Source organism: Bos taurus, chromosome 17 (assembly GCF_002263795.3).
Source record: "Bos taurus isolate L1 Dominette 01449 registration number 42190680 breed Hereford chromosome 17, ARS-UCD2.0, whole genome shotgun sequence".
NCBI lineage: Eukaryota > Metazoa > Chordata > Mammalia > Artiodactyla > Bovidae > Bos > Bos taurus.
In genome coordinates, this window is record NC_037344.1 from 72,775,564 (window position 1) to 72,801,198 (window position 25,635).

A 25,635-nucleotide genomic window follows, 5' to 3' on the forward strand; every position below is an offset into this window, starting at 1 on the left:
TGTGTGCGTGTGTATGCACGCGAGTGTGTGTATGTTCGTGAGTGTGCATGAGTGTGAGCATGCATGTGTGTGAGCGTGCGTGTGAGTGTGTGTGCGTGTGTGCATGAGTGTGCGTGAGTGTGTAAGTGTGTGTGAGTGTGCATGAGTGTGCGTGTGCGTGTGTTGCATGAGTGTGCACGTGTGTGTGCATGAGTGTGTGTGCGTGTGTATGCACGCGAGTGTGTGTATGTTCGTGAGTGTGCATGAGTGTGAGCATGCATGTGTGTGAGCGTGCGTGTGAGTGTGTGTGCGTGTGTGCATGAGTGTGCGTGAGTGTGTAAGTGTGTGTGAGTGTGCATGAGTGTGTGCGTGTGTATGCACGCGAGTGTGTGTATGTTCGTGAGTGTGCATGAGTGTGAGCATGCATGTGTGTGAGCGTGCGTGTGAGTGTGTGTGCGTGTGTGCATGAGTGTGCGTGAGTGTGCGTGAGTGTGTAAGTGTGTGAGTGTGCATGAGTGTGCGTGTGTGAGTGTGCGTGTGTGTGCATGAGTGTGCGTGTGTGTGCATGAGTGTGCGTGTGTGTGTGCGTGTGTGAGTGTGCGTGAGTATGCGTGTGTGAGTGTGCATGAGTGTGTGTGTGTGTGAGTGTGAGTGTGCGTGAGTGTGTGTGGCCCGTTCTCGTGCTGCGTGTTGACCATCATCTGCATTTTGCACAGCCTCCTGTCTCCCCACCTGGCTTGCTGGGCGTCCTTAAATGTTCCCAGTGTTGGCACATCAGCCCGTGGGTGCACCCCGCCCCGTCATTTTCACCTCTCCCGCTCCCTTTCAGGCGGGCGGGGATGCGATTTTCTGTCGCTGAATCTGTCTTTTATCATGTGTGGGGTTTCGCGTGCTCAGGCCCCGTCTGTGAAGGCATTGGCCTGGGTTTCAGAGTCCGGGGCTTCTGTGGTTCCGCTCGTCAGTGCTGGTGCTTGCGCCACCGTGCTTCCGTTTTGTGGCGGTGGGCGGCGTGCAGCCCGCGCTCCCTGCTTCTGCGTGACCTCCAGCTGTGTCCCTGTCATTTTATTTTCAGAAAGCCCACCGCTCGCCTGCCTTCATCATGTACTGAATCTCCAGATGAGCTTGGCTCTGCTCCTGAATTTTCTATCAATGCAAGTCACGTTCGTAATTTAAAATTTTCTAGGAACCATAGTAAAAAATAAATAAAGAGAAACAGGTGAGACTAATTTTAATTTTTTTTTAATATTTTTAGTCATTTGGCTGCATCAGGTCTTGGTTGCGGCCCATGGGATCCGGTTCCCCAACCAGGGATCGAACCCAGGCCCCTGCATTGGTGGCGCAGAGTGTTAGCCTCTGGACCACCAGGGAAGCCCCTGACTGTAATATTTTCACCTGAATCTACCCAAACATCACTTGAGGTGCGGTTGGTATAGGCACGTGATTACTGGAGCGTCGGCCGCTTCGGGTCAGGAGACGGCATGTGCGGCTCTGTGTGGGGACATCACACCCCAGGGCCAGCGGCCGCTGGGACACATGCCAGCCTGTCCCCCCAGCCCGTCCTCTCGGGGCTGCCCTCGCTGTGGCCACGGTGTGGCCCAGGGTGCGTGTGTCCGGCGGGCCTTCTCCTCGCTGAGCCGGGGCTGCCGTCTTCCTCCCCAGAGAACAGTCTCCCCTCCAGTGGGAACTGTCCCATGGGGGTAGCTGGCATTTTGGTGAGAAAGCAGGAGAAATCCGTTTGTTCGGGAGCTTGTCCTAGGAGAATTTGTCTCTCTCGTTTGGCTGATTGGAGGTCTGTTCATCTGCCAGGGATCGGGAGACGATTCTTCACTGAATATGAAATTTTCTTCTGCTTCTACCAACCAGCTTTGACATAGCTTCTTAGAAAATGACAAACTGGGAAAATAAAAATGAAACCAGTGATGAACCTTCTTGTCTCTGGCTCATCCGCTGAGTGCCAGGCTCCCCCAGCAGCGGGGATGTGGATTCCGAAGGAAAAGGGACTCTGTCTGTGCTCGCATCTCTGGCTTCACACTCAGGAGACGTAATTGCTTTTCTGCAAACCTGGCTCTTTCTGTTTGCTCCAGTCACTCTTTCCGCCCCAGGACGATTCCCGGCCAAGCTGCAGATGGGCCTTCTGGGCGGGACTCTGTGCTCTGGGCCCGGAGTCCGCCTGGGGGGCCCAGTGCTTCCTGTCGGAATTCCAGACTCTGGGCTGGCCGCTGGGGAGACCGCATGGCTGGCCCTCAGTGCGAGGGGGGCTGGGAGCCCAGCAGGCGGGGCTGGGGACACCGTGAGTCAGCTATGAGTCAGCCCGCGTGGAACGGGCCCTGCAGGTTCTCACGGTGCGCGGGGCAGGGCCGCAGCGTCTGCATAGGAGCCGGTCTGGGGCAGGGCCGCCTGGCCCTCCCTGCCCAGCGGACGCCCCTGGCCGGGTGGGGCCGCCAGCACCGTGGTTCCTGCCCTTTCCTCAGCTTGGCCTCCAAAGGCAGCCCTAACCCAACCCCAAGCCTGACCCTGACCCTAAACCATAATCATAACTCCTCAATTCAGTTCAGTTCAGTAGCTCAGTCATGTCCAACTCTTTGCGGCCCCATGAATCTCAGCACGCCAGGCCTCCCTGTCCATCACCAACTCCCGGAGATCACTCAGACTCATATCCATCAAGTCGGTGATGCCATCCAGCCATCTCATCCTCTGTCGTCCCCTTTTCCTCCTGCCCCCAATCTCTCCCAGCATCAGAGTCTTTTCCAATGAGTCAACTCTTCGCATGAGGTGGCCTGGAGTTTCAGCTTTAGCATCATTCCTTCCAAAGAACACCCAGGGCTGATCTCCTTTAGAATGGACTGGTTGGATCTCCTTGCAGTCCAAGGGACTCTCAAGAGTCTTCTCCAACACCACAGTTCAAAAGCATCAATTCCTCGGCACTTATCTTTCTGCACAGTCCAACTCTCACATCCATACGTGACCACTGGAAAAACCATAGCCTTGACTAGACGGACCTTTGTTGGCAAAGTAATGTCTCTGCTTTTCAATATGCTATCTAGGTTGGTTATAACTTTCCTTCCAAGGAGTAAGTGTCTTTTAATTTCATGGCTGCAGTCACCATCTGCAGTGATTTTGGAGCCCCCAAAATAAAGTCTGATTCTGCTTCCACTGTTTCCCCATCTATTTCCCATGAAGTGATGGGACCAGATGCCATGATCTTTGTTTTCTGAATGTTGAGCTTTAAGCCAACTTTTTCACTCTCCTCTTTCACCTTCATCAACAGGCTTTTTAGTTCCTCTTCACTTTCTGCCGTAAGGGTGGTGTCATCTGCATATCTGAGGTTATTGATGTTTCTCCCGGCAATCTTGATTCCAGCTTGTGCTTCTTCCAGCCCAGAGTTTCTCATGATGTACTCTGCATAGAAGTTAAATAAGCAGGGTGACAATATACAGCCTTGACGTACTCCTTTTCCTATTTGGAACCAGTCTGTTGTTCCATGTCCAGTTCTAACTGTTGCTTCCTGGCCTGCATACAGATTTCTCAAGAGGCAGGTCAGGTGGTCTGGTATTCCCATCTTTTTCAGAATTTTCCACAGTTTATTGTGATCCACACAGTCAAAGGCCTTGGCATAGTCAATAAAGCAGAAATAGATGTTTTTCTGGAACTCTCTTGCTTTTTCGATGATTCAGCGGATGTTGGCAATTTGATCTCTGGTTCCTCTGCCTTTTCTAAAACCAGCTTGAACAACTGGAAGTTCGCGGTTCACGTATTGCTGAAGCCTGGCTTGGAGAATTTTGAGCATTACTTTACTAGTGTGTGAGATGAGTGCAATTGTGTGGTAGTTTGAGCATTCTTTGGCATTGCCTTTCTTTGGGATTGGAATGAAAACTGACCTTTTCCAGTCCTGTGGCCACTGCTGAGTTTTCCAAATTGGCTGGCACATTGAATGCAGCACTTTCACAGCATCATCTTTCAGGATTTGAAATAGCTCAACTGGAATTCTATCACCTCCACTAGCTTTGTTCGTAGTGATGCTTCCTAAGGCCCACTTGACTTCACATTCCAGGATGTCTGGCTCTAGGTGAGTGATAACACCATCGTGATTATCTTGGTCGTGAAGATCTTTTTTGTACAGTTCTTCTGTGTATTCTTGCCACCTCTTCTTAATATCTTCTGCTTCTGTTAGGTCCGTACCATTTCTGTCCTTTATCGAGCCCATCTTTGCATGAAATGTTCCCTTGGTATCTCTAATTTTCTTGAAGAGATCTCTAGTCTTTCCCATTCTGTTGTTTTCCTTTATTTCTTTGCATGGATCACTGAGGAAGGCTTTCTTATCTCTTCTTGCTATTCTTTGGAACTCTGCATTCAGATGCTTATATCTTTCCTTTTCTCCTTTGCTTTTCGCTTCTCTTCTTTTCACAGCTAATTGTAAGGCCTAACTCTAACTCCTAGCCTGACCCTAAACTCTAACACTAACCCCTAGCCTGACCCTGACCCTGAAACTAAATACTAACCCCTGCCAGAGCCTGACTCTAAACCCTAACCCTAACTCCTAGCCTGACCCTGAGTCCCAGGATGCTCCCAGAAATTTCTCGTGTGGAGAGCTCCTCCGGTCGCGCACTGAGCGGCAGCTCCTGGGTGTCCCACCGGGCGCCTTATGCATGTGCCAGCCTGTATGTATCCTCTCAGGAGCTTCATGCGTGTGCAAGCACACATGTGTGCAGAAGTGCGTCTTCCCCGGGGCTGCCTTCCACACACAGGCAGTGCCTGTGCCCACAGGCCGGCGACTTTTTTCTCATTGTTATTATTATGATAAACCACATCGTGGGCTCTGCTCTCATACGTGTCCCACAGTTATGTTAACTCCGGGGGCTTCATACAGCAGATCCTAGAGCAAAACTGAGACTTTATACTGGACTATTTTTATTACTTATATTCAAAAGGAGTTACAGTAAAATGTTCATAACGTGGGCTTCCCAGGTGGCTCAGTCAGTAATGAATTCGCCTGCAATTCAAGAGACTCGGGTTCAATCTTTGGGTTGGGAAGAGATCCCCTTGGAGTAGGGACTGGCAACCCACTCCAGTATTCCTGCCCGGAGAATCCCATGGACACAGGAGCCTGGGGGCTGCAGTCCATGGGGTCGCCAGGAGGCAGACACGACTGGGCGTGCACGCACACACCATAACACAGAGGCCACCATTGCAGCCACTTCTAAATGCACAGTTCGGTGGCGTTGAGTCCATGCACGTTGTTGGGCAACCCTTCCCACCATTATCTCCAGAACTCGCCGTCTTCCCAAACTGATGCTCCGCTCTCTCCCCGCCCCCCACCCCGGCCCCCACCGTCTACTTCCCGTCTCTGTGAAGCTGACGACCCCGGGACCTCGTGCAGGGTTTGTCCAGGGTCTGCCCTTTCCACGGGCATCGGGTCCTCAGGGCTCATCCTTGTCGCAGCCTGAGTCACGCGTCCTTCCTGCGGAGGCACACGTGTCCCACCGCAAGCCCTGACCACGAGCTCACGGTGCTCCCTACAGCACCCGGAGGGCAAGAGGAGGGGCCACTGAAGCTGTCGGAAGAGCTGTCGGAAGCCGACTCCGTGGCACTAAGGGGTGTGCCTAGGCACGCCCGTCCTCATTCCACACACGTTGGCCACAGCCCTGCCCTGGTGCCTCCTCCCTCCCGGACGGAGGAGCCCGACGATGAGCCCAGGTGATCAGGGACGCAGAGCGGCCTCAGGGTCCAGTGGCTCCACTCCCTGGACACCTAACTCCACAGGGGCGGAAACGTGTCCACTCAGGGCTTCATCCCGACCGCTCATTCCAGCCTGTGCACGCAGACCAAGAGGGGAAGCACCCACGTGGCATCAACACTCGGGCGGACAACACGTGGCCCATTCAGTCAATGCAACGAGGTTCCGACACAGGCTGCCGCGTGGCGGGCCTCGAGAGCTGCTTCTCAGAGAGGGCTGTGTATTGTGTGATCCCGCCTGTAGGCACCGCCCAGAGCGGGCAGATGTGCAGACCCGGGATGACCAGGGCCCGGGGCGGGGGGCGGGTGGTGGTGGTGCCCGCGAACAGGTTTCCTTTGGGTGGTGGAGACACAGCTTTGGAAGGTCCTGAAGCCCTCGGAATGACACCCTGTGCAAGGGAGGGTCTCCTGGCCTGTGAACTATGCCTCTACAGGACGCGTCCTCGTCGTGGCCTGTGGCAATGGCTCCCCAGCCCTGTGTGCGCGCCCTGGAAACCTCTGAACGCACAGGCTAGGTGGTGAGTTGTGTGGTGATGAGTTGTCTCAATAAAGCGCGTGGCCAGGGGCCCGGGCCGAGCTTGGTGTTTCCGAGGCAGGCGAGGCAGCCTGTTGGCTGGGGTTGCCTTGGGAGGCAGGGCTCAACTCCTGGGTGGGGCTGTGTGTACAGCAAGGGTGCAGCCTGAGGCCTGAACCACACGGGGTCTCAGGGGTCCCCGCTGTGGAGGTGAGGTCAGTGTGGCCAGACCCAGGTCCGAGCCCGAGGGGCGCAGAGCAGGTGGCCGTGCGTGGTGTCACGGGCTGAGCCGTGTCCCCGGGTCCATGTGTTGAAGCCCCGACCCCAGTGCTCAGAACGTGACCGTGTCTGCAGTCAGGCCTTGAAAGGGGTGGCTGAGTGAAAAGAGGTCATTAGGGTGACCCCACTAGAGTGGGGCCCCAGCCCAACAGAACCCAGGACCTTTTGAGACAGGAGGTCGGGATGCAGACACACAGAGGTGAGGGTGCGGGGAGATCATGGTGGACACTCGCCAAGGAGACGGAACTGCCCCAGCCTCGGGCTTGCAGCTCCCAGACCCTGGGGAAGGGACTCCCGCCGCTGAAGCCCGGGGCGGGGGTGCTAGGTGCTGGGGTAGCCCTGTGAGGAACTGCGGGCGCATTGCTGAAGCAGAATCCACACTGGATGTGGAGCGAGAGGGGAGGGGACGACCAGAGTGGTTTGGGATTCAGATCCGAGCTGCTGGTGGGTGGGGACCCCGCACGTTAGAAGGTAAACCGGGCCGGAGCGGAGTGGTCCGCTGGGGGCTGTCCAGGGACCCCCAAGACCGTCCCCAGCCTCTGCCAGGGGGGTTGAGGACCCAGCAGCCCTGGGCGGCCCCCAGCTCCTTCCGCGCCCCCTTCACGGGCTCCAGCACCAGGCACTGTCTGCACGGGCAAGTGAAAACGAAAGCCAGAGGCGCCCGGGCTCAGCGAGGACCCCGAGGTGGAAGGGGGAGAAGGCGGAAGCCCAAGGTCCCCAGAGCACCTCCGCCATCGTGGGGAGGACCCAAGAGGCCAGCAGTTTGCTGCAGGCGGCGCAGCCCCTCTGAGGAGGATCCTGCCCCTTGCTGCCCGCCAGCAGGGGCTCGGAAGGGTCTCCTTGGATCCATGAGTGGGGAAGCGGAGGGGGTCATGAACGCAGGGAGCATGGAGATGGTGCCAGATTCTCTGAGCCCTGGAGAGGGGGCGGGGTGTCAACGCCCCAGATAAAACCCCCAAAACACGGCCGGGTGCCCCACCCCAGCTGCTCTGACAGCGTGCGCTGGGCTGGTCCTCAGCGGCCAGGCTCTTGGGTGGCCCTGCCCGGGAGCGTACCCCCTCACTCAGCGCCCGCCCCGGAGCCTGAGACGTCGCCCTCGGCTCTGACGTCCTCCCCGGAAACCCCTGCCAAGCCAAACACGCCCGTGTGGGGCTCTGTCCTGAGTCAGAGCCGTGTGGCCACGGGCTGGGCTGGGCTCTCCTGTCCCTGAGCCCGGCCACCCACCCCCGATGCATCCCCGTGGGTCCCAGGCCGCACCCAGCGCGAGGTCTCAGAGGCACGTGGGGGTCTACAGGTCCCACGCCCACCCCCACGCCCGACAATGCGCCTCGGACGGCCACCCCTCCCTGCTGTCCCGCAGGCCTCAGGGTAACTCACCTCGATGGGGCCGTCCCCCACCTCCTGCCCTAGTCCACCCCCAGCTGCTGGCCAGAGACAGGTCAGTGTCCATCATCCAGGCTGTGAACAGAGAGAGAACTGGCCAGGAAAGAGAAGCGTTGGCAGATTTTATTTTTCAAAGATGGGCCTGAGAAGTCTTCCAGGCCACACCTTCTCCTGGAGCTGTGACACCCCGTGAACGTGAGGGGTTACAGGACAGGGACGCTGCACAACCTCCCCGGGGGCTCGAGGCCCCCGTGTGATCAGGATGTGGGCCAGCCCCCCCAGATATGGTGGGGAGAAGCCCCAGGGCTTAAGGGAGATGTCCAGCTGGCGGCCACAGTGGCAGACGCTGAAATCACATGGCCGACCCAGCTGAGCCTTCCTGAGGTTCTGACCCACAGGAACCACAAGAGATTAAAAAATGACTACATCGATGTTGGACTATAAAGCAAGCTGAGCACCAAAGAATTGACGCTTTTGAACTGTGGTGTTGGAGAAGACTCTTGAGAGTCCCTTGGACTGCAAGGAGATCCAACCAGTCCATCCTAAAGGAAATCAGTCCTGAATATTCATTGGAAGGACTGATGCTGAAGCTGAAACTCCAATACTTTGGCCACTGTATGCGAAGAACTGACTCACTGGAAAAGACCCTGATGCTGAGAAAGATTAAAGGCAGGAGGAGAAGGGAACGACAGAAGATAAGGTAGTTGGATGGCATCACCGACTCAATGGACACGAGTTTGAGTAAACTCTGGGAGTTGGTAATGGACAGGGAGGCCTGGTGTGCTGCGGTTCATGGGGTCTGAAAGAGTTGGACAGGACTGCGCGCCTGAACTGAACTGAAATTGATATGTTAAGTCACTAAGTTTCAAATTGTTGCGCAGCAACAGATAGTCATTTCAAAACAGACTAGAATTCAGAACGAGATCTGCGAGAAAGCTAAAATCTTGAGTTTCATCAGCGGTGTCACGGCAGTTGGATGGGGAAGGTTAAATTGTTTCAACAAACGGCGCTGGAACAATTGGATAAACTTTGATCTCTACCAACGCCATACACGCAGATGAGTTCACGAGGGGTCACAGACCTAAAGACAGTGCTATAAATACAAAGCTTAGGGAAGAAACAGAGAGAATATGGGTCATGACCTTGGAGTAAGTAGGCAAAGATTTCTTGGAAAGAACAAAAGAAGCTTGAGGTAGAGAATGAAAAATCAATAAATTGGAACTTACCCAAATCACAAACATCTCTTTCTTTTCTTCTTAATTTTTTTTTTTGCCGCATGGGATCTGTTTCTGAACCTGGGATTGAACCCAGGTCTCCTGCGCTGCAAGGCAGAATGTGAGCCACCGGGGAGTCCCCCAACCAAGTTCAAGAGCAATTCAACAAGGAAGGAGCCAGCAAATGCTTTGGGAGCGAGTGGACGCTCACAAGCCATCAAAAACGGCAGCCGACCTCTTGTACCTCATACAAGAACAAGCTCAAAGTAAAATCACGGACTTAGACTTAAAACATAAAATTGAAAATTTGGGGGGAAAAGAGAAATGCTTTAGTGCGCAGAGCTCAGCAGCAAATTCTTAGACTTGGCATTCCTCTCCCTGCGCTGCTGCGTGACGCCCCCGCAGGGTGCCCACTGGGAGGACCGGGTTAGCTATCAGCTGCACACCCTGCCCAGGAGGCCGGGCCCAGCTGTCCACAGGGTGAGCACTCTGGGGTGAGATGCTCCAGGACCCCTCAGGGTGTGCTGGCACCCGAGGGTGCTCGTGCAGAGTTGTGGCCGCAAAAACCAGCCTTTGGCAAGAGCTCGCGGGAGGGGAGGGAGTCCTGGCAACACCTGGCCCCTGGTGGTCCTGCTCGGGGGCCTCAGGCCCGGCTCCCAGCGCACCCCGGGCCCGGCTCGCTCAGCCCAGTGGGTCAGTGGCCAGAAGCGCTCAGACTGGGCTCTCCCCGACTCCGAGCCACTGGTGACGGAGGCGCGGGGACTCCTGCTTCCTCCACTAGAGGAGCTCAGCGTGGCTCCCCTCATTCGGCTGCCTGGGGCAGGCAGAGCTCTGCAGAGGAGCTCCCCGCGGTCTGTGGCCAGAACGAGGGGCATGAGGGACTGAGCCGAGACCCCAGGCCTTCCTGCCCTTCCTTGGATGCCCAGGGCCGGCCACCCGCGGCCATGTCCACGCTGTTCACTCCCGGGGGGTTTTCTCACCCGTCCCTGGCCTGATGACCCCAGGACGGACATGGGGCTGGGATATAGCGGGGCACGGGGGCCAGCCTTTGGAACCCCAACACCTAGCCTTCCCTGGAGGGCAGAGGTGGTCACGGGGGAGGGCGGGCCTGGGTCTGGGTCACCGTGAAGCCCCAGACCTGCCTGCACTTGGTGAGGGGCCCTGGCCCTGGTCAGCAGTGCCCACTGGCTGAGTTACTCTGCACTCCGTCGTCTTCCAGACCCCGTCTCATCATGAAGGCGTGGAGGCCCCGCGCCACCGGCCCTCGCCAGGGAGGGGCACTGCTGCTGCTCCGGGTCCCCAGGCTGGGCTCCTGGGGCTGAGCACAGGCGTCCTCTGTCCCTCAGTCCAGCTGTCCAGGGAACGGGGCCACGGCGTGGACCAAGGCTCTGTCTCTGGCGGCATGCGGCGGTGCTGGCGGTGCCCTCCTGGTCGGGCAGCTGCCGTGGGCGGTGTGTCCCTTGGACGGGGCTGCTGCCCACTGGACGTGAGACCCGCTCGCCCTGACTGTCACAGTGATCTAAGGGGAGGTGAGGGCAGGGCTCTCCACGGGCCCTGGCTGCACATACGAGCCCCTCGCCCTCCTTATTGGGGGCAGCTGTCCCCACGGGCCCCTTGCTGGCCTGTCTGGGCAGAGGGCACCCCGGGGTCTGGGGCAGGTGGGCGGGGCTGCGGCCCACAGCGCAGGACGGCCACACCCCCACCCGGGCCGAGGCCTGCCTGCTGCCCCAGGGCCCTCGCTCAGGCCTTTGTCCTCCTTGCTTTGAACCCCACTTCCCGGTCTGTGCCCAGGCACGGTGCGCGCCCCCCAGGAGGGCTGAGCAGGCAGAGGCCCGCAAAGCACACTGTCCCCCTCACCCTCAGGGTTTGGGGTTGGGGGAGGATGACTCACCTTCCTGCACACCAGGAAGCCCCTGGGAGAAGAGGACCCCTGGACCCCAGTCTGGGCACCCCCCACAATGGCCCCAGCATCACACTGAGAAGCGGGGACCTCAGAGGGGGACAGTCCTGAGCCAGAAGCCGGCAGGCACAGCACAGCCCACTGGGCGGGATGCGGGAGGTGGCCGGACAGTGGCGGAGGGGCGGGGCGAGGGGGTGCCCACTGTTGGGGCCTGAGCAGCGTGCCCCCATCTGTCAGCGAGGCGGGTCCTTCTCTTGCGCCAGCACTGAGCCTGACCGGGGCCTGCTCCTCAGGGCGGCCCCACACCCGGGCACAGACTGCATGAGTGAGTGACCCAGGGCACCACCTTGGGCCAGTGGGGATGGGCTGCGGGAATCACAGCCCCTGTGTGCCGAGCTGGGGGGGGTGGGGTCTGTCTTCAGCCCCATGCTCTCACCAAGGACGGGGACCCCAGCCTCAAAGGGTCTGAAGCTCTGAGCGGGCTGGGATGCAGGGAAGGGGGCGTCCTGCGCGCCACGAAGGTGCTCTCGGTGGGTTAGCTCCACTTTGAGCTGACTACGGTCCTTCTGTGTCCCCGTGAAGGGCAGTGTGGTTCTCCTCCTCTCCTCTGAAGCGGGGTTCAGAGCAGGTAGCCCTTTCTTCAAAGAGGCGGTCTGACCCCCGCAGCCCAGAGACGGCGTGTGGATGGCCATGCTGTGTCCAGCTCGGCTTCTGCCCTCGAACCTGGCCTCAGATGGACCGAACGCTCTGGAGTGTGTTGCCAGCGGCCCCCAGTCCCCTGGACAGGCTGCCCTGTCTCGAACCCGACACCTCCGGGCTTAGGGCTTACACAGAGGCACCAACGCCCACGTGACCACAGATGCCCACGCGTCTATGTTGACAGGAAGGACGATTCGGCACCAGCTAAATGCGGCCTCTGGAGAACTTCCGAAATAAAAAGAGGTTTTTTTGTTTTGTTTTTCTGAAAAGCGTCAAGCTATTTGTAGCCCAAGCTGGTTGAGCAGATTTTTCTGGGTGTAGCTTATTTTTTCACTCATTACCTTCTTTTTCTTGTGAATTAGAAAGTAGCGTTCTTCCCACCCGGGAGCATCGCTCTGACTTCTCCCTGTACCACTGCCAGCTTTCCTGCTCCGGCGGTGGGGGCGGGCTCAGACCTGCTCCCCCCAGCCCAGGAGGCTGGGTTTTCCTTTAACCACAGCCCCGCAGTGGGAGGCAGGCTGGCCAGGCCCGGGCTCTCCTACCCAAGGTCACCCGCCCCCAGGGTCGTGACCTGCGGTGGGCAGGGGCCGTGGAAGGGTTGCACCAGGTGGTCAGTTGGCAGCATCCAGGCTGGAGAAACTGGAAGAGGCCCCCCTGCCATCCCACCTGGCAGAGCAGAAGACGGGCCTGTGAATCACTGGCCGGAGCCTACACGCTTGCTCAGGCAGCGGAGCTGTGATCTGTCGCTCAGAGTCTCTCAGCTGGAGCGGCAGCCCCTGCATCTGTGGCAGGATTCGGGGTGTCCCCTGGACTCATGGCCGGGTTAGAGGGGAGCAGACCCTACCCGCTTCCCACCCCGCAGCCCGGGGTGTTTCGCTCACCCCTGGGCGTTTCACCAGAGGCCTGACCCAGGCCTGCCCTCGGGAGTCCTCTGCCATCAGCTCCAGGCCCAAGACTGGGCTGCAGCCCACCTTTGCTGACCCCACCCTCCCCTGGAGCACACATAGATGAGAAAAGAGCTGCCTCTGTGGTGTCCCACCCCTCCCTGCCTCTTGTCTACAAGATTGTTTTAAAACCTGTAATCTGCCAAGCTAGGCCCTTCCAGCAGTCTAGTCCCCTCAGGGCTGAGTTCCAACTCCCTGACCTGGGGCTGCCTGGAGCCCCTCCCAGACCCCCAGGACAGGGCAGCTTAGCCCGTTCTCCACGTCTCAGGCTTGCCTGGGCCAGTTGGTGCTGACTTTTGAAGTGTCCTTTCTCACTGCCATGGAGGCCATGTCCTTTCTCTCTACCCCATGGACAGAGGAGCTTGGTGGGCTACAGTCCACGGGTCGCAAAGAGTCGGACACGACTGAGCAACTTCACTTTCACCTTCTCACTGGCGGACGGGACCGCTTTGCTAAGCTCCAGGTGCCCTGAGATGGGGTTTCCACAGAGGCCCCCAGGGCTGGTGAAGGCTCAGAAGTCCTGCCTCGCACTCCAAGTGTCCCCTCTGGCCCCACGCCTTTATCCACAATCCCGAACTCCCTAAAACTCTGAAAGAAAGGTTGTCAAACTCTGGTGACAAAGCCAGTCCTAAACCAACATACACGTTTACCGTGGTCTTTATTTATTCCAGTTCATGGGAACAGTTGCGTTTCACTACCAAAATCTTAAAAACATTTTTTTCGTATGTCTTTTGGCGGCGTGGCATGGGGGGACCTTAGCTTCAAACCAGGGATGGAACCCGAGCCCCCTGCAGTGAAAGCACGGTGTCTCGACCTCGGGCCACTGGGAAGTCCCTCAGCACGAGAATTTCAAGGCACAGCCCCGGGGCCCCGTGAGGCGTCAGGTCATCTGTGAGCGGGTGAAAGTCCTGAATTCCAAACCCGCTGGCCCCACACCTCGTGCTGGACTGGGCGGGGGCCCGGGGAGGGGACCCCGACCAGCGGGCAGCAGTGAAGGTACTGCCCCCCTGACTTTCACACTGAGAGGGGACACAGTCTGCCCAGCGCCGGCGCTCAGAGATGGCAGAGCCCACAGGCCAGCAGAGGGCCCAAGGGCGCAGGAGGGTGGGACAGGATGGGGCTTCCTGCCTGTGGAGGGGCCCTCACCTGGGGGGCTGCTGACCACAGGCCTGACGTCCCTCCCTGAGGGACTGAGAGCCCCAGACGTGCCTCCTGGGGGGGCGCTCCCGGGGGGGGTCCAGGCTGAGGGCACCTGGGAGTGTCGCTAGGCGTGTGGCAGTGACCGAAAGAGACAGGAGGCACCCCGCCTGGGGAGACCTCAGCCTACGTAGGGTGCAGACCCTGGCCCGCCTTCACAGCGCCCGGGGGCCCCTTCTCAGGGTGGTCTCAGCGGGTCCACCTGCGGGTGTGCAGAGCACAGGGCACTGGGGTGGCAGCTCACCCTCACCCCTTACCAAGGATCCCAGAACTGGGGCGGACCGGCTGCCCAGGTGTGTGCACTCGCAGAGCCAGGTACAGCCACCAGCAGCTGCCGGAGAGGAGCCGGGCTGGCCTCGCGCCAGGCATCAGGCTTTCTGCCCGGACAGGGCTAGGAGTGGGGCTCTGCAGGCCAAAGCCCCTGGCATCCATCCTGATGAGTTGGGGGGGGGGGGCATGCCCTGACCTCAGCTGGGCAGAGCCTGCCAGGCCAGCGCGGTGGAGGAGCATGCATGCGGCCCGAGCCTCTGGGGCGGGCTTCACGGGGGGCACACCAAGGATGATCAGAGGTCAGGTGTGGACGGGGGTCCCATGAGGGGGGAGGAGTCAGAGCCGGGGTCTGGGTAAGGGGCCGGGGATCGGGCAGGGACGGTGTTGGGGGGCCGGGGGCCCTGGGCAGGGAGGAGGCGGGGTGGACAGCGACCGCGGTCACGGGGGCCGGGCGCAGTGCGGGTCTCGGGTGCCCCGGCGCCCGGCCGGCGGGAAGGGAGGGCGTCGCCCCAGGCCGCGGGCGCGGGGCGGTGGGGCGCCCGGGTCCCCGCCCCCGCCGGCCGCGCCGGGTCGCGCGTGGGCGCGGCGGGCGCCGATTGGCTGGCGGGCGCGCGGGCGGGGCGGGCGGCGGCGCGGAGGGGCCGGTCACCCCGCAGCCCGGCCTTGGCCTCGGCTCGTCGCCGCCCCGCCCGCGCGCACGTCCCCCCGGCGGCCACCATGAGCACAGGCCTGCGGTACAAGAGCAAGCTGGCGACCCCAGGTGAGCCCGGCGCCCGCCCGCCCGCGCGCGCGCGCGCCTTTGTCCCCGCCGCCCGCGCGCCTCTCATCGCGTGTCTCGGTCTCTCTCCCGCCCGCCGGCCGGCCCTGGACCCCGACCCGACCCCCGACCCGACCCGCACCCGCAGAGGACAAGCAGGTACGCGTGCGCCGCCGCTCACTCGGCCCGCAGTCACCCATTGTGCCAACAACCCGCGGCGCCCCGGCGCGACCCCGCCCCCGCCCGCCGTCATCCCGCCCTGTCGCGATAGCCGATCGTCAGCCCGGGTGCTGCCGGGCGGAGGCGGCGCCGTGCCGGGGTCCTGGATCCTGACCCTGGCTTGCGCGGCGTGGGCCCCTCCCCGATGGGGGATGGGCCGGGTGCCCCCTCCCACTGGTCCAGCGCCGGCCTCTCCTTGTTGAACTGGCCCGAGACCGCGTGCTGGGGGTCCTGAGGGAGCCCCTGGTCATGGAAGGCCAGGGGCGGGGGGAGGGGTCTGTGTCCAGCAGCCAGGGCCTTCCCAGAGCGGCCCCACACAGAGAGGGTGGGCGGCTGCTCGGGCCACCCCACCCAGCTTCTCTGCATCCTCTTCCCACTGAGTGATGTGAGTGGGCTGACCTGGTGCCTCTTCCCCAGACTGGGAGCCTCCAGGGCCTGGTCTGAGTCATCCCCCTGCCCAGCACGGATCTTCAGACCTAGGGGGTACAAAGTGGTTCACCCAAGGGCCGGCCTGGACCCCCACCCTCCAAGTGCACAGGGCTGGACAGGAGGCCACCTGGACACCCACTGCTAACCTGGCTGAGGTCAGGTTTAAATATCGAGGTGACCCAATGGAGAGGGGCGCATCTGGGGAGCTTGGGGCCCTGGGGCAGCCCCACTGGCTGAGGTCTCTCTGCTCAAGCGCAGCCGTGTTTTGGGCAGAACAGGAAGGCCGACTCAGGCACCAGGGTGGCCTTGGCAACCCTCGTCAGGGATGGGGGTTCACACCCTGGGTGGAACCCCGCAGTATTGGCCCAGGTGCAGCAGGCGGGCGGAGCAGCCTGGCAGGTGGGGCTGGGGCTGGAAGTCGAGGGCTGTGCCCTGGGCTGGGCGAGGCTTGTGGGGAGGGGCCTCTCATCCTCACCCTGCCAGCGAGGGGCTCCCCGGGGAGCCGGGGCCGGGAGCTGCCTGCCCGTGCTGCGGATCGAACAATGCAGGAGATGCAGGGCCAGCCCGCCAGCCTGCCATTGTTCAGGGAGAGACAGGGGAAGCCCCGGGAGACCAGCCCCCCTGCTCCAGGGCCTGCAGACGCTTGGGGTCCTCTGCTGGGGCTCCAGCCCCGCTAGGCCGGTGTCTGCCCCACCTGGAGCTCAGCTAGGACCGGCCTCACCCATGCCTGCCCCTGGGGCACGAGTCAGAGGCCGTGATGTGGGTGGGGTGTAGCTTCCCCCCGGGATCGGGGCCAGGAGCCAGGCGTTTGGGGCAGGCTCCCCGTGGGTCTTCACTGTTCCATTGTTGGTGTTCTGAGCCTCAGCCTGTTGCCCCTCCAGGAAAGAGGGGGACTCTATGGACCCCTCCGTGCCCACCACCTTAGGCACTGGGTGGGGGGCTCTGGTGGTCCCCTGTGCCCTCCCCCACTGCACCCCCTCTCAGCGAAAGTGGTGGCTCCACTGGCTCTGGCTCCTGTTCCCAGAGCTGACGGAGAGATTCTAAGAATGAAAACGCCTCGAGAGCGTCAGGCACCAGGCGGTGGGGAGGAGGTGGGCGCGGCACGTCTGCGGCTCCAGGAGTCCTCAGCAGTGTCTGAGGACCAGACAAAGCGGGCGGCAGGGCCCTCTGCTTGGGGACCCCCAGGGAATCCCCAGCCCTGTGCAGGTGAGGTGGGACGCGGGCTGGGCTGGCAGGGGCTGGGCTTGTCCCTGGTCCCGGGCCTCCCGAGGCTGTGCCTTACCAGCGGGCAAACCGAGGCCGTCTGGGCAGTGCACCCTTCAGGCCCCAGGGTGTGGGGAGATGAGGCCAGGCCCGCTCTGTCCTCGGAGGTGCCCTAGGCCCGAGACATCAGCTTATCCACCCGGCAGGAGCTGGTCCTAGCAGCCATGTCTAAGGTGGCGCCTGGGGTTGGAGGCTGGGGGATACTCAGCCCTGAGGCCCCCCACAGGTCCACGTGGCGGGTGCTTTCTTGGAGCCAGGGCGGGGGGCCGGGCTGTGGCCTGTGCACCACCCCCCCCCCATCCTCTTGGATGAAAGGCGCTCCTGTTCCCAGAAGTGGACCCACCCCTCCTCCCCAGGTGCCAGAGGCCTCCAGGCCCCATGGCAGCAGCTCCGGCCTGGACGGGGGTACAGAGGCTTCTTAAGCAGGGAGCTAGGAAGGGAGGGTGGGTGGGGGTGTGGGGGCCTCCCAGCCCTACTGACGGAGTTCACAGCGGGTCCACCTCTTTGGATGCTCAGCTCCTTCCCATTGGTCTGGCCTATTCAGACTCCGGTGGGGGCCTGTGGGGTTGGGGAGAGGCTGGGTTTGGGGGCTCACAGGCGAGAGGGCGGAGCTAGCCAGAGCCCCCCAGGCCCCCTATTGCCCAATCCTGGGGGGTGAGGGCAGGGTGGAAGCTAAGACAGAGTGCCCCCCGGGAAGGGGTCCGCTCCATCAGCCCCCCTCGGCTGGCAGTAGCTGTCTGGCCAGCAGGGCTGGCCGGCGGGTTTGGGGAGCTACGCACGGGCCACAGCTTCCGCGTTTGCAGAGGGGATGGGGGGCGGCATCTAGGGCTCTGACCGCCCCCTGCCGCCCGACGCGGGCCTGGGTGGGGAGCGGGTCTCTGCCCTCGCAGGTTCCCCGCTGGTCTTGGCGGCCGCGGCGGTAAACATTCTCCGGACACATGCGGGGGGCGGGGCGCGCAGGGAGGGGTGCGTCTGTGGGGAGTTTCGGGGGGCCGGGCTGGAGCGCGTGGATGGGGCTCCCTCTGGCGGCGGGCGCGGCGGCGCGGACCCGCCGTGGACCAGCCCCCGCCGTGCAGTCGCGGGGCTGACGGCCCGAGCCGCGCCGCTCCGCGCGCAGCCGCCTGCCTGCCGAGCTGGGCCCTGCCCTCCTCCGCTCCGATGGCTCCGCCCGCGCGGCCTCATTTCCAGGCGACTGTCTCCCGGAGACCGCGCGCTCCCGTCCGGCGCAGGGACCCACTTGTGCCCGGGGCTGGCCGTCTGGGGCCGGACCCGCGGCTCGAGGGGGACCTCGGGGTCGCGCATCGCGTGAGCACTGCCCCGCCCTGGGCCCCGGTGCCCGCGTCCGTGCGCCCCGGGGGCGAGAACACGCCTGGCGGCGGGCGGGCCTGACCCTCTGGGCCCCAGCGTGGCCCGCACGGTCCCAGGCTGGCGGGGATGGACTCGCTGGCAGCACCCCAGGACCGCCTGGTGGAGCCGCTGCTGTCGCCGCGGACCCAGGCCCAGAGGCGGCTCAAGGTGTGTGTGGAGTGGGGCGCGGAAAGTGGGTCAGCGCGCGCCCACCCCGGTGCCCGGACTGGGGATATGACGGGGGCCGCAGGGTCCTGGGGTCCTGGGCTGTGCACGGGGCCACAGGGAGGCCGGGGGCTGCTGTCTATAAATAGCCGCAGCTCGCTGCCGCCAGCCGCCCCCGCGGCTGGATCGGGGCCAGATGGGGCCTCCCACCCTCTACTTTCGCGGAGGGGTGAGTATTGAGGTGGGGGCTTCTCCAGCTTCGGAGGTCCTTGGGCACGTCTGAGGGGTCCGGGTCCTGGTGCCCTCTGCCCCCCACCCAAGGACACTGGCCTTGCTGGATGTGCCTGTTGCCCCTGCTCCAGGCACTGACTTGGCGTCTGTGAAGCCCTTGAGGGCACCACCACCCTCCAGGCCCACCTGCCTCCCACCTCAGGGGGGGCCTTTGCCCACAGACCCTCGCCTGCTGCTGCCACTGAGATGCCACTCTCCCGGGGGACCCTGCCCTGCTGCCCCCCTGGCCTGAGCCCGGTAGGGGCAGGGGCCGGGGCTGCTCCAGGAACAGGAGCGTGCCCCTGACCCGCCCCACCCCCGCCAGGACGTCGACAAGCAGTACGTGGGCTTCGCCACGCTGCCCAACCAGGTGCACCGCAAGTCTGTGAAGAAGGGCTTCGACTTCACGCTCATGGTGGCCGGTGAGTGGCCCAGGCCCCAGGGCGGGCAGGGGCACGGGCAGCCATGCTCTGTCTGGGGCCTGGGACCTGACCTCCCCACTGCATCTGTGGGCAGGGGAGTCAGGCCTGGGGAAGTCCACACTGGTCCACAGCCTCTTCCTGACCGACCTGTACAAGGAGCGGAAACTGCTGAGTGCCGAGGGTGAGTGGGCCCCACACCCCCTGCTGGGTGAGCCTTTCAAGGGCTCCTTCCAGGTCCAGCCCCGATCCTCTGTCCCTGAAGCGTGGGTCCAGACCACCACCAGGCCACGTAACCTGGGAGTGTCTGGGGTGCCCGGGCGTAGGAGTCAGGGCTGCAGAGGCCACTCTAAACCATCCCTGCCCCAGAACGCATCAGCCAGACGGTTGAGATCCTAAAGCATACGGTGGACATTGAAGAGAAGGGGGTGAAGCTGAAGCTCACCATCGTGGACACACCGGGCTTCGGGGACGCCGTCAACAACTCTGAGTGGTGAGGAAGGCTTGCCTGGGCTGGCCTAGCCTCCGGCTCCCAGCCCGGCTGGCCTCACGTGCCCCCTGCCCCCAGCTGGAAGCCCATCACCGACTATGTGGACCAGCAGTTCGAGCAGTACTTCCGGGACGAGAGCGGCCTCAACCGCAAGAACATCCAGGACAACCGGGTGCACTGCTGCTTGTACTTCATCTCCCCTTTCGGGCACGGGTAGGTGGCTGCCCGGGCCAGGGGGCCTGGCCCGCCCGTTCCTCAGGCACCCCCTCCCGCCACCCCACCCCTCAAGCCCCTCACCCCGGCCCCTCACAGGCTGCGGCCGGTGGACGTGGGCTTCATGAAGGCCCTGCACGAGAAGGTGAACATCGTGCCCCTCATCGCCAAGGCCGACTGTCTCGTCCCAGGGGAGATCCGGAAGCTGAAAGAGCGGGTGAGCCTGCAGGCCTGGGGGGTCTGCGCGGGGCTCAGAGGGGACTGAGGCTGCCGGCCCCTCCCCTGACAGTCCTCGCTGGCTGCAGATCCGGGAAGAGATCGACAAGTTTGGGATCCACGTGTACCAGTTTCCTGAGTGCGACTCGGACGAGGATGAAGACTTCAAGCAGCAGGACCGGGAACTGAAGGTGAGCCTGCAGCGCTTGGGGGACCCCAGAGGCCACGCTACAGCGGGTCTAGAGGAGCGCTAGGGCCCTGGTCTGACCTGGGGCGGGGGGCGGGGCTGGGGTGGGTGGCGTGAGACTTTCATCCAGGCTGTAGAGTCTTAGCTGGGGGTGGCTCAGGTCCCAGCTGGCCAGTGTGGTTTGGGTCCCGTGTGGTTCATGGGTCATGGAGTGCTTGCCAGAATATGAGGGCACAGTCATTGGCCAGGCCCCACCCTGGCCCTGCGCTCAGCCCCCTTCTCGTACCCCAGGCCTGTGCATGCCCCGACTCACAGAGTCCTGAGCTCTGGCGGAGGGAGGTGGCTTTGAGTGGTGATGGAGAAGCCAAGCTGGGGACAAGTGGCCACTAGGCCAGGACCAGGGTGGGCCCTTCACCCCAAAGTCAGCAGGGGTATCACTAACAGCCGGCACAGGCTCCGCTCTGGGGAAGGAGGGGGAGGGTGCCAGGCGGGGAGGGTACATCTGATTGGGCACATCCTGGCAAAAGCTCTCCATGTAAGGGGCACCAGCTCTGGCTTCAGCTGGCAACAGAGAGGCCCAAGGTGGGGATAACAGGATCTCTTTGGGGAGAGGTTATTGTTGGGGACACTGGAGGCGTGCCCACGCCCCTCTTGTACTGTGGACCTCACACCTATGCTAACTGGGCATGAGCCCTTGCACCTGCCCCCCCCCCCCAGGAGAGCGCACCCTTCGCTGTTATCGGCAGCAACACGGTGGTGGAGGCCAAGGGGCAGCGGGTCCGGGGGCGTCTGTACCCCTGGGGGATCGTGGAGGGTGAGTCCAGGCCTGGGGCACAGCCTTTGGGTGGGAAGGCTCCCGTGGGCCGGTGGCCCACTCACCGGCCACCCCTGCCCGCAGTGGAGAACCAGGCGCACTGCGACTTCGTGAAGCTTCGCAACATGCTAATCCGCACGCACATGCATGACCTCAAGGACGTGACCTGCGATGTGCACTACGAGAACTACCGCGCGCACTGCATCCAGCAGATGACCAGGTGCGCGCCCCCGCCCCGCCCGCCCCCAGTCCCCGCCTGGAGGTGCGGGAGTCGCAGGGCCGTGCTGGTGGCGAGGGTCAGCCCGGCCTCCAGCAGCCTTGTCCCCGGTGTCCACCCTGCAGCAAGCTGACGCAGGACAGCCGCATGGAGAGCCCCATACCCATCCTGCCACTGCCCACGCCCGACGCTGAGACTGAAAAGCTCATCAGGATGAAAGATGAGGAGGTGGGCGGGGAGTGGGGGGCGGGGCCAGGCTGGGTGGGCGGGGTGGGGCGGAGCCAGGCTGGGCTGGGGGGGGGCAGGCCCCGCCCACCGCTCACTCACACCGCCCCCTGCCGCTCCTGCCCCGCCCCCAGCTAAGGCGGATGCAAGAGATGCTGCAGAAAATGAAGCAGCAGATGCAGGACCAGTGACCCCGCCGCAGCCCCACGTGCCATAACTATACTGCCGGCTTCCGGGCTGGCCCTTCCCACCCCCGGACCCCGACGGGCCTGGACTCGACGCCGGATTCATCTGGATCGCCCATAGGCCCGGGCGCGACCCCCAACCCCAGAGTGGCCCAGACCTGGTTTTTTTTCCCTCCTGTTCTCAGAGACGCTGGGTCACAGCCCCCAGCCAACCCTAATTTATTCTCAGCATCGACCCCTCCCCTCGTTTGTATCTGCTTCCCAGGGGCGTGGACGTTGGCCCCCCCACATCCAGACCTCTCTGGCTTTGGGGCGCTGGATCTAAGTTGGGTGGTCACTTGTGAGGTCTGCCCCCAACCGGAAGGTCACTGAATTGACTCCAGGCCCCATTTTCATGGGCGGGAGAGCCGAGGCAGAGTGGGGGTGGGGGGCCGATCCCCGGGACCCTGGCCTGTTTCCCGACTCCTGAGCCTCCCTTTGGGCCCCCGTGGGTCCTTCTTACCCCTTACCCCACTCACCAGGCACCTCTGTGCACAGGTTGGGAGCGGAAGTGATTAGGCTCCCTCCCGACCTAAGGAGGTCCGCTGGCTGCAGGCGACCGTAATGCGGCTGGGCTTCGCAGTGAATGCCCGCGACCCTCCCCCATAGCCTGGCCTGGTCCCGGGCGGGGGAGGGGGGGGCTCCAGTAGCAGCGGGTGGTCGGCAAACGCTTCCCCCGCCCCTGGCCCACCCTTTGCCCATCAGGGGCGGGAGGCCCGCTCTGCCCAGCAGCACTGTCGCTCTGGGTTCCTGAGTCCCTGGTCCCCGTCCCTCCACCCGCATGATCCCTGGCCCCGAGCCCCATTCTCCAGTGTGTTCTGTTGTGAATGCTGCACCCTGTCCTGGTGACAGGAGAACAATGTTGGTGAACGTCGAAGAGGGTGTCCGCATGGTCTGTGCGCCCCGGGAGCGAGGGGCCGGAAGCTCGGTCGGCCGGCAACCTGGCGATAGCGCTCTATCTGTGCTGGCGGCTCGACCTCTGGGTTATTTCTGGCGGGGTGGCCGCGTTGTGGTCGGTTCGGCAGGCGCACCAGGGCCGGGGAGGGGAGGGGCGGGGAGGCCTTATTGCCCGGTCCTGCGACCACCGCCCGGAGCTCCAGAGCTCGCCCGGTCGCCGACCTCTCGCCATGGGCTTCGGTGAGTCTAGGGTCTGCCCAGGCCGCGCGCTCCCCGAGGACATCTGGCAGGGAGGCTCTCAATCCTATGGGCTGCAGTCAGAGCAGTTCGGGCCAGACCCGGAGGACCCTTCCAGCCGGCGGGCGGGTGGAAAGGCTCGCGGGCGGTGGCGATGCCGCCCGGGACCCCGCGGGCCGGGCTCACCGCGGCGCTTCCCTTCCAGGGCTGCGCGGGGCGCTGAGCCTGCTGCTTCTGCTGCTCGCGCCGCCGGGCCGCTCGGCCGCGGGCTGTCCCGCCCCGTGTCGCTGCGCGGGTACGCGCGTGGACTGCGGGCGCCGCGGGCTGACGTGGGCCTCGCTGCCGGCCGTCTTCCCGCCGGACACGACCGAGCTGGTGCTGACCGGCAACAACTTGACGGCGCTGCCGCCCGGGCTGCTGGACGCGCTGCCGGTGCTGCGCGCCGCGCACCTGGGCGCCAACCCTTGGCGCTGCGACTGCCACCTGGTGCCGCTGCGGGCCTGGCTGGCCGGCCGGCCAGAGCGCGAGCCCTACCGCGACCTGCGCTGCGCCGCGCCCCCCGCGCTGCGGGGCCGCCTGCTACCCTACCTGGCGGAGGACGAGCTGCGCGCCACCTGCGCGCCCGGTGCGCTCTGCCGCGGGGCGCTGGCGGCGCAGCTCCTGCTGCTGGTCCTCGGGCTGTTGCACGCGCTGCTGCTGGCGCTGCTGCTGTGCCGCCTGCGGAGCCTGCGCGCCCGCGCCACGCGCCGGAGGCCGCTGAGCGAGCCGCTGGCCGCCGAGCGCGCGACCCCCGAGCCGAGCGACTGGCGCTGAACCGTGCAGCCGGGCCCCCTCCCCCGTCCTCAAGATCTCCCAGACCTGCCTCCCCGGCGGCCCCGCGCAGGGGCCCGACTGCTGCGCCGCCGCTGGCCACACGCACCCATGCCTGGACTTGGACCGAGGACCCCCCCACGCTGTCTACGCTGCCAATAAACCCTGCTCCCCACCCGACCGATCTTCACCGTGTGCCGCGGAATCCCCTTCCCAAACCCAGAAAGAGCTCCGAGGAGGGAGGAGTTCCCACATGGCAGTTCATACACCTCCATATCACCTCCTGGTCGGGAAACATGGGGTGGGGGCAGTGAGCGAACTTGCCCCCCACCCCCCGACTCTCCCCAAAGTTCAAGTGGGGAGGTGTGGAAGGGCTGGAAGGACAGTGCCCACCTGGGGGGGGGTGGGGGTGAGGACAGTGTGGGGACAGTAGGAGCCCCACGGGCGGAGCGTGTGCCGAAAGCACGTGCTTGGAGTGGAGGTTTCTGGCTGCCAGGGCGGGTCTGCCAGGTGGCTCCAAGGATGGTTCAGGGTGTGAGGCTCCCCAAAGCATCAGGAGTGCTTTGGACCAGGGATGGTGAGGGCAGTCAGGGGCCCCAGCCGGACCTTCCTGGGCATTTGAGTGAGAAGATCTGGAGAGCAGGTAAGGACAGGGTGAGCCTTGTGAACTGGGGTCCACAGAAGCTCCCTGCAGGAGTGAGGAGGCACAGGGGGTTGCAGGGTCTCTGAATCGTGTCCTCCACCTGGCTGCCACCTCCTGCAGGAAAGCACCCCTGACTGCTTCTCAGGCCCTGGTCTCCCCCATCCCAGCCCTGGATCCAGGCCGAGCCACCAGGGCCTGGAAAATCCTGAGTATGTGCCCCAGCGTGGCTCAGGCTGCTAAGCTGGACCTGGCGGCCCCAGAGAGACAGCGATGCTTTCCCCACTTCCGCTCTAGGTGTGGCCCCCACCTGTCTGGCCCTGTGAACAATGTAGGCCGCTGATGAGGAGCCTGGGGCCTGAGCCCCGGCTCCCAGGCCCAGGAAGGCCCCTGGCCCCACTGACCCGGTCGGGGAGGCTGCCACTGACACGGTCTTTGTCTCAGCCTTTGTGGGACAAGACGGATGGCCCTCCGGCCGGGCCGATGCTATCTCGGGGCTGCCGGTGGGACGTGAGGTGGGAGCCATCCCCTCCTTTGTGGGCAGGTGCGTGGCATCCGGCCCATTGTGGGCTGCAGCTGACTGTCCGCTGTCCATCCAGGCTTATCACCAGATCTGGGATAGCGGCCCCTTCTGCACAAAGAAATGCCCCCTGCCCCCCAGGGAGTGGCCCGGAGCCCTGGTGGGGGTCAGAGGTAATAGTCATCGTGCAAGGTACACAAGCCACCCCCTAAACTCAGCCCCATTGCAGTGCAGGGATGGGGTGTCACCCCTTCCTTCCACAGCAAGAAACCCGACTCTGAGGGGGGCGGGTTCTCCCTGTTGGGCCGCAGAGCTTTCTCCGTAGCTGCCCTGGGAGCAGAGCTGAGACCAGGCCCCAGGGATCCCCTCTCCTCCTCGCTGAGGCCTCTGTGGGGCAAATGCAGGGCCCAGAGAAAGGGGCCTGGGGGCTCCTAGGTGACCTCAAGCTAAGACAGGGAGGCCTCCCTGGGCTATGGGACAGGTCCCAGCAGGAGCTGGGAGTGACCAGTGGTGAGCAGGGGCCCAGCTTCCCAGCCAGTGTCCTGTTGAGGGGGTGGGTGTGGTAGTCCCGGGGGCCAGGGGCTGCGGAAGCCTGGATCTTCTGACAGAGGAACAGGCCGGCATCATGGTGTGGTCAGATCCGAGGAAGAACTTCCCCCTCAGACAACAGGGCAGCAGAACCTCGTGGTTACTCCAGGCTCGCCCTGCCCTCCTGCCAGTTCCCCGTGATTTCTAGGGGCTCCGGCCATGGTACTGACCACCAAGGGCTGCCGGCCCTTACCCTGAGCTGACACTCCACACACAGACCCTGGGGCCTCAGCCTCTGGGGTGTGGCGAAGGGGCGCGGTCCCAGCTGGGGGCCCTGACCAGCCCAGAGCATGGGGGGAGCACAGCCCCTCTGCCAGCCCCGGGCCTCTGTGTCCCTTTCTCCGTCTCAGGGAGGATACCCTGCCCCAGGGTGCCT

The 25,635-nt window shown here is 63.2% G+C and overlaps 1 protein-coding gene and 1 pseudogene across 2 annotated transcripts; both read left to right on the plus strand.

Annotated features, from left to right (window-relative positions):
* The first annotated feature begins 14,761 nt into the window (after nucleotides 1-14,761).
* Nucleotides 14,762-22,444, plus strand: SEPTIN5 (septin 5). 2 transcript variants are annotated; one of them, NM_001076371.1, is made up of 12 exons: nucleotides 14,762-14,872; nucleotides 15,018-15,028; nucleotides 18,888-18,984; nucleotides 19,079-19,165; nucleotides 19,351-19,474; nucleotides 19,550-19,684; nucleotides 19,784-19,901; nucleotides 19,990-20,091; nucleotides 20,805-20,901; nucleotides 20,986-21,121; nucleotides 21,244-21,346; nucleotides 21,478-22,444. In NM_001076371.1, the coding sequence occupies exons 1-12, from the start codon at nucleotides 14,830-14,832 to the stop codon at nucleotides 21,532-21,534; spliced, it is 1,110 nt and encodes a 369-aa protein (NP_001069839.1). In that variant the 5' UTR covers nucleotides 14,762-14,829; the 3' UTR covers nucleotides 21,535-22,444. The 2 variants fall into 2 exon arrangements, with proteins under 2 accessions (NP_001069839.1, XP_024833217.1); XM_024977449.2 differs by lacking the exons at nucleotides 14,762-14,872; nucleotides 15,018-15,028 and adding an exon at nucleotides 17,967-18,295.
* A 213-nt stretch (nucleotides 22,445-22,657) lies between these two features.
* Nucleotides 22,658-23,691, plus strand: GP1BB (glycoprotein Ib platelet subunit beta; annotated as a pseudogene).
* The last annotated feature ends 1,944 nt before the right edge of the window (nucleotides 23,692-25,635 follow it).